At 42.8% G+C, this 8,399-nt stretch overlaps 1 protein-coding gene across 1 annotated transcript in view; it reads left to right on the forward strand.

Annotated features, from left to right (window-relative positions):
• Positions 1-1,204, forward strand: part of cacna2d3a (calcium channel, voltage-dependent, alpha 2/delta subunit 3a) — a 124,863-nt gene extending 123,659 nt beyond the window's left edge. Inside the window, exons 36-37 of the mRNA XM_062426865.1 lie at positions 886-968; positions 1,112-1,204. Of these exons, the coding sequence (XP_062282849.1) occupies positions 886-968; positions 1,112-1,204 (176 nt within the window). The remainder of the gene's footprint in view (positions 1-885; positions 969-1,111) is intronic.
• Positions 1,205-8,399: the final 7,195 nt, after the last annotated feature.

The following is an 8,399-nucleotide window of genomic DNA, read 5'->3' on the forward strand; positions in this document are numbered from 1 at the left end:
ATGAGAGGAAAACTTGACAGAAAACTTAGAAACTCAAAATTAGGATGAATGAGTGAATGGTTCTTAAACACAACCTAAAATGTATTTTACAGCTGGCTGCAACCCTGCATGACTGTTTCCCCATGCTGAGAAAAATAACAATATTACCTAATTATGCTTTTAATGGTGAGGTCTATTCTCTTCCACTGCATGACTTTTAAAAAAAAATCATTATAGCCAGTGTGTGTCCATCAATGTGATAGGAATAGCATAGAGCATTTTTATTTGTAGGGTTTTGAGGAGTTTGTTTGCCCTCTTCCCCTTTCTGTGGATGAAAGAGATGAGAGCGTTGTGGGGGACCAGATCTGAAGCTGAGGATCTGTCTGTTTCACAGTGTCGTCTGTATGTGTGTGTGTGTGTGTGTGTGTGTGTGTGTGTGTGTGTGTGTGTGTGTGTGTGTGTGTGTGTGTGTGTGTGTCTTTGTTTGAACTGCGTTACACAACAGCCCGCACGGTGATGGGTTACTGATCATTAGCAGACACAGCTCCGAGTGGAGTCAGAGAGAAGGAACTCAGCCCGTCACCACATACCCGGACTGGATTCTCCTATTCTGTGCATTCATCTGAAATTTTATGCAGTATACTCATGCTGTATGTACTGTACATGTCCACCACTGTTTATATTTCTGTACATTGCTTACTGTAACATAAAGCCTACTATTCTGTTGCTATGCAACAAAACTCATCAAACATTGTTTTTTTCTGCCTTTTTCTTTTGGCACACTGTGCTGTGCGCAAAATATCCCTGCCACATTTCTTTCCATTATAAACAAGAAATACACTCCAGCAGGAAAACACTCTGCAGAGGATACACATCTGTCTGTTATTGCCTTAACTTCAGCTGCACATAATGAATCTCTCAAGTGTGAAAGACTGAAGATGCAAAAGGACAGGAGGCGCCCAGATACCTGTCATCCTTTTCACCCAGAGGTATTCGCACCACACACGTTCACAGACACACATTATTAAAGTACTCTTTATAATAAACCCTCTACTGATTCTGCTTTTGTGTTTTATCACAATATTCCATATCTGTGCAACATCTTTGTGTTTTTGCCCCTTTCTGTCTCTAGGAGAACTCAATGGAGTGTGGAGGAGCTGTGAGTCTCACCCCATCGTTCACAGCAACACTGCTCTGCATCCTCCTGGTGCTGTTCCCCAGGTGACCAGAGCTGGCCACGCCTCTCCGTCCAGAACTTGACTTGGCTCGGCATGCAAACGAATCGCAACGAGGCCACAGAAGAAAAAAAAACACTCTTGCCCCTCATAAAATTGTGCCCAATTTCAATTCACCACCTACAAAGCCCCTAGCCCTGAGGTACCTCCTTAATACGCACTTATTTGAAAGGATTGATAATGGATAGCTGCTAAGTAATGATCAATAAGGTGCTTTAGCAATACCACATGCATGGAAGGCTTTTTTGGGAGGAGGAAAGTTTTGAACATCGTAATAATGCTAACAGTGCACTTCGTAGCTTAAAGACGGTCCAGTGGTCCAGTAAAATCCACTGACATTCACACCACTATGTTCAGTCCTTTCAGGTAGCAGCTAAGGGCTTGGGTCTGTAGTTGGGCTTGGAACTGGGCATTAAAGCCACGTAACACCCATGTGAAGAAAGACAGCCACACCTTCCTCTGGCCAACTCTGACTTTTCATGGACAATTAAGATTCTGAAGATTAAAAAAAATAATGATACTGAAGATGAAGATGATTATATGTGGCTGGGGTTGTAATGAAATGTTTGTCTAATGATCTTTTATTTCATTATGAGAAAAAGATACGTTCTAGTAAATATATGAAGAAAAAAAGAGTTTTATTTATGATTTGCAAGTGGTACCCATAAACTGTGACTATGAGATTTTGAGTCCTCTGATGTGAGTGGTTGTTAATATTTGAGCTTTGCCTTATTGAACGATATTGGTCCTGTTTGTGTACTTTTGAAATAAAATGATGTTTAAAATTGATGCTGTTGTCAAAAAGGCTCTTAGCAGCACATACCTAGAAAAGAACAATAGACTTAATATGAAGCATCAGTTTCCTTCCTGATTGATTGTTCTATTGTTGTTGGCAGAACTGACTGATTAATATGATATCTACTCTTAGTGGTTGACTGTGGAGAATTGTTTGGCTTCTTTTTGACCTCCACATGAACAGAGATGTGGCAGACGTGTGTGTGAGTGTGCATCTGGTGTTTCACTCTTCTGTCATTTATGTATGCTTCTGCCCCAGAGGCCTATCCCCCACACAAAGAGAGACAATAAAGACCATGACACTCAACTGGAAGGCCAACCACAACATACATCTGTATTTGTTTAGGAAATAGACACAAACAATCCTTCAACATTTTCTGACAAACACATATGCGCGCATACATGCAAGAATAGGATTCCTGTGCCATGCCTGGCCAACTCTAAATGTGCATGTGTGTGTACAATAAGTAACAACAGAGAAGTTCTCAGAGGCCCTGTCATTGTCGGCAGGAGGCCGCTTGGCTGTGTTCTCCATGTCAACACGAAGGCCCCGGTGGTCAACAGTGGGGCATGCTTCATCTCCATCTCTTTCCCCACTTCTACTTCTACTTACCCCCATTTTGTCCTACACTGACAAGGTAAACCTCACCCTCCTAGTGGTCTAATCTGTTTTGCACTATTTCACTGATTTTGTCCCTTGAGCAGAACTGTGTGACTCTAATCATTCCAAGCTCATCCTGTTCTTACTCTGTCTATGGTCCAAAGACTCCCTGACTTGCTGGTGGGTCATTTATCACTCCATAATGGGATTGGAGCTGTTTTGGGTCAACACGCATCCAATCCGGTCTGTGATTCCTTCCTGTTTGCCAGATGAGTTATGGGAAAGTGAAGCCAATGTGTGTACAAAAGGCAGACTTGGGAAAGCTCTTTCTAGGGAGTTGCCACAATGGCAGCCCTGTTGCCACCTCCGGTTCCTGTGACTGATAAATGCTCATCTCTGTTTTCTATAAGCTGTTTTCCCCACACATAACCCATGTAGATGCAAAAAGGCACGAAAATGCATACAGACACTCTCTCCAAATTTTCCCACAACACACACAGCTCATGCATATTTACAATCCTTATGCTACTGACGTGAAGTGAAGTCATTGTGTGATTATGTCAAACAGTAATTGTCACTTATTAACACTGGCAAATAAGGAAAAGTACACCAAAATAGATGGAAAAAAGAAAGACAATGTGTCAAAAAAAGACATGTCTGTTTTTATGAAAACATAAATGTGTCTTTACAGGCTTGGCTCAGCACACAAATGTGTGGACAAGCCAGTTCATACCCATAACCCTCGTCCATCAAATGAGACACATTTAAAGGCACAGCAAGTGAGAAAACATCACTGAAGGTATTTTATGGGAATGTGTCCACATTCTTTGCCAATGATCCGATCTGTGCTACTGCTTATGGTGGGAAGGAACCCCTGAGAGAGGAGTCACTGATCACTGGGACACAATGCCCTGAAGAGGCCCAGCAGTTCAAAACACACCCATTCATCACCACTCGCACTACTCTAACCCTGTTTGCTCGCCATTATCTTGACTAGATGAGAAATCTCTTTTGCTAATATGCTGGAAGACAGATGACAGTGAATCTCACACATATTCACACATTCAAACATTTTTGCATACACCCACATTCTAAAGCATGCATTAACACACACACACACACACACAGGCGGTCACACAGAGGGCAAAGCTTTTGGTGTTACCTCCGATGGAGTGGATAACATCGGTGGTTTGCTTTGAGGACCACAGATATGTTTAAATGGAAATGATTCTGAACAGCTGAACCACACCAGGACCACACACAGGCCCAGTGACCACAACACGCCACAGCTAAGACAAGCTGGGAAAACACACACATGATTCTGTCGGCATTCCACAGGGTTACTCTCAAAATCACAGCCCTGCAACTTTCTGTGTGCATGTATCCTTATGTTTGCTTAGAGGATAGGTTTACAATACTGAACATCTAATTTTAGAGAATCAAAGAGAGAAGACTTTTTGGCATTTGGTATTTATTTTTCTGGCATGTGCTCACTGTACTGGGTAGGATTTGTTGTTAGAACATATTTTGTACATTCACAGCATCACTCATCCACAAGATTTTTTTAAAACATGTTGTCCTTATTTTCATCTCTCCACTTTCATGCATCTTGTACTTACTTACCTCATTCTACACCCTCCTTTACCTTTTTTCCTGCTGCTCTGACCACATGCTCACTGGCTTCAGTGGTGATAATGACCAGACCTCTCAGCTACCTCACCCACACATGTACATACCCACACACACACACACATCGAAGACAAAAACCGAACCGAACCCCAAAGACAAATTTGTTCCTGCGGGTGCCAGGAGACACGCTGCTGCCAAGGTTGAGAGGTGCCAGCTGAAAACATACACTCTTAACACACACGCACATACACAGAGTTAGTTTTGTACCCCATGCTGTGACAGGAAGAAAAGCCTTCAGTACTTATAGACCTCTTGGTGAGCTTGAGGACCTGACAGCCAGCTGTACTAATACTGTGTGTGTGTGTGTGTGTGTGTGTGTGTGTGTGTGTGTGTGTGTGTGTGTGTGTGTGTGTGTGTGTGTGTGTGTGTGTGTGTGTGTGTGTGTGTGTGTGTGTGTGTGTGTGTGTGTGTGTGTGTGTGTGAGAGAGTTAGTGTGAGAAAGAGAGAAACTATATCACATTGTTTTTGTGCTCTGATTAGGATTAGCACATAGTATGTATTTGGGAAGGAAAGTGCACATAATTCACCAGCTTGTAGTTCATCAATTTTCTCTCAGACAGGCAGCTTAACCTCATCAGCCAAATATTGAATAACAAAACCAGAACAAATCATAGGCATATATTTAGCATTCCATTCTGTGTTTGTACAAACAAGCTCAGAGAGATTTTTCAATATTAGCATATTCAGCGGAGTCTTTGTAGCTGTGATCTGAGCTCTGCCAGTCCGTCGAGGCCACGAAAAGCTTCATTCGGTTACACATGGCAAGCTGAGCAATGGCCTGGAGGGGCATACATATTTGCTCCCTCAAACAGGAAGTGGCTAAATGGAGACCCAGCAGCCCCCTGCCATGCCTCTGCCACTCAAATGCACCCAGGCTGTTTTTAGAGTGTGGGCCGGCTTAACAGAATGGACAGTCAGGGGTGAAGAAAGCGGAGTGAGGGGAGGGAAGGAGGAAAGCTAGATTGGAGGTCAGGGAGGCAACGGAGGGAAAAGGCGGGCTCATTGCAGCTGAGTAGGTGGTCTCACGATATCATAGTGCAAAGCAAGAAACACCATTGGCTCCCAGCCTTGGTCTGTCCCCAGGTCTCCTTGCTGGATTGGGATTGAGAACCGCTATAAGTATTGTGAGCATTTTAGAGTTCCCTCGGATCACAGTTCATCAGCATCAGCATGTTTTTCTTGGATGGAGGACCGATCAATGAGTTAGGGACTATTGGCTTTTGGCTTCCTCTGCCTGCTATAAATCCCACTGTGCTGATGAAGGCTGAATGTTGATGTGATAATTGATGCAGTGTTCTTTGGTACATGGCGTCTCTGGGCATGATGTGGTTACATCAGACTTTTATAGAAGTCTCTGTGTGTGTGTGTGTGTGTGTGTGTGTGCGTGCGTGCGTGCGTGCGTGCGTGCGTGTGTGTGTGTGTGCATGCATGCATGAGTGTGTGTGTATATGTGTGTCAGTGTGTTTATGTGTGTGTGTCCATCTGTCGTGTTTGATTTGTATCTTTATACCCCAGCTGGAGAGCTGCTTCTGCTGCTGCTGCTGCTAACCCTCTATGAACGCAGTGTGGACAGGACTAAATGGTTGCTCTTATTGGCACATTAGTGTATGTGTGTATTTCTGTGTTTGTGTGTGTGTGTGTGTGTGTGTCTGTCACTGTGTGTGTGTTATGCTGATTTAACTTTTTTTTATTCAGCATATTGAATACATGCACACAGACGCACTGTATATTTACATTGTAAGTATGTTTTTGTCCTGTGTGGTTTCTATTCATGTTTATATGAGCATGATCAAAGGTGTGTGTGTGTGTGTGTGCAGGTTTGGCCAGACCGATGATCTGCATGTCCTGTATCTGCCTGGGCCTGGGCCTTCAACGCCCTTATTTTGCTTAGCAGAGCAGTGAAAGGAAGGTTTAGGTTACAACCACAGGCCCTGACAGAAAAATCACTTCTGCAATGTGACATTTATATGCCCTAGTGTCCCCCACTCACCCCCTCTCTCACCCTGCCCTCACCCATCATTACCCTCTTGACCGTAGGAATATCCAAAGGCTTGCAGTTGACATCGACCACAGCCCCGTACGTCCTCCTGCTCTTTCACTCTAACCACCATCATGCCTCTTTTCTGTATCTCTGAACTGTGTGTAAGTGTGCACATGACCACTTGCACCGCCGCATTCGTGCTTATGCGTAAGATATACACTTATGTGCTTTTCTGTGTGTTCGCCTCATGCATGCGGCCGTCCTGCTCTCTCTCACCCTAACTGTCTGGAGCATTTAGAGGACATGACATCACAGCGGGGCAATGTCGGGCGCTGACGTGTGTTTTGTGGTATAGGCAAGCTAGGCTGTGACGCCGTCTGTTTGTTTTTCAAGATCCGTGGTTGGGGGGAGGCCAGGAGAGCCCGTTGATTAGGCCTCATTTACGTTACTGTTGCAATTCCACAGTTAAAGGCCATGTTGTAATTAAAAATAATCGGGGCTGTTATATACTCTAGACATGATCTCGTCATACCTTAGAGGCATAGTGTGTGTGTGTGTGTGTGTGTGTGTGTGTGTAATATGGTTGCAAGCCTGTGTTTGTGATTCATATTGCCTCTTTAGTGGGTGTTTGAAGTTTATTATTAATGAGCTGTATAATCTAAAAGTTCTGCAGTGTGTCATTAGTGGGAGAGGAAAACAGAGCAACCTCACAATCCGATCTGTTCAAAACAGAGAGGATGAGATGATGAAAGCCCAGGATAAGCAGAGAAAGTCGATCAGAGAGAGAGAGACACGCACACTTTGCAAGAGATGGTTCATTTGGGCTTTTTTTTTTTTTAATTTCAGAATCCTCCTGCGATGCCGTTATCATTTATGAAATGTGTGAGAGATATTGCACATACTTATATGCACACACATTGCACTCTCTTGACCTTGACGTGTTACTGCAAGCTGGTCCCCTCCCTGGCCTAGCTTGCATCCAAATCACAACATCTGCTAGTGTGGTTTAGTAGAATCCTTCCCCAGATTACCTGAAAGAGCAGAACGCTTCCTTCTTACTTTTTACTGGACCTTGAACTGGAACTCTGCTTCAGTGGAGAACAGATCTGTGTTTGAATCACTCAAATATCCAAACTACATTCAAGTTTTGAGATGATTTAGAGGAGTTCCTTTCTTGCCTAATGACAATATACACTTATACATCCTTAAAGCTTAATTCAAATATTCATGTTCATAAATCCATTGAGAGTGCTCTCAGTGTATATAAAAAGGTATAATCACACATATAAACATTTGTCATCCTCGGGGCTCATCACACTGCTCTCACTGTCAGTGTCAGAGGATGAAGATCCCGCTGTAGCTGCAGCGCCTCCCCAATCAGCTCTGACGCCTGGAGCTGTTTATCTGAGAAAAAATAATGCCTTTGTAAACCATTCAAAACCAGTCCAACCCAGGCTCACCAGCCAAATGCCTTGCCATTGTGTTGATGGAGAAGAAATGGGCCTGATCCTAATAAACTATGTATTTATGGACTGAGGGTAACAAGTTGAGTCAGAACGGTAATTTTGGCCAGGATCTGTTTATATACTTTTTAACAATCTCCCTGGTGTAAACAGTGTGTGTGGTTTTCGAGCACTAAATGCCTGCTCCATTAAACGAATCGGATCTCTGCTACTTCTAAGAAACTGAATTGCTGCAAAGACGTAAACGTAAATGATAACCTGGTGCATAAAGTTTTTCATGGTAATTACAGCAACGGAAAGTTACATAGGAAAGTAACACACACAGAAGAAGAAGAAATATTCACTCTGACAAATAGATTTCAAATGCATAATGTTACAGTAAAATTAGTAATATAAGACTAATAATACAGTGTGGCAAGAATTCCGTTTTTGTGGATGTGACAAATGGATTATGGATCTTCATCACAAAAGAAAATACACCAAAGTATTAGATATGCATATTTTAACTTTGCCAGTCCAGAAAGAAAAAAAGTCTGGCTTAATATTCGAGGAATGGAGAGAAAATACTTGAGATGTTTTAATTTCATAAAGCATTAAAATGAATCAAGAATAGTAATAAACTGCACCAATCTTGCTAAAACTCTTCCTAAGTATTG

This window comes from Scomber scombrus, chromosome 10 (assembly GCF_963691925.1).
Source record: "Scomber scombrus chromosome 10, fScoSco1.1, whole genome shotgun sequence".
In the NCBI taxonomy this organism is placed as follows: domain Eukaryota; kingdom Metazoa; phylum Chordata; class Actinopteri; order Scombriformes; family Scombridae; genus Scomber; species Scomber scombrus.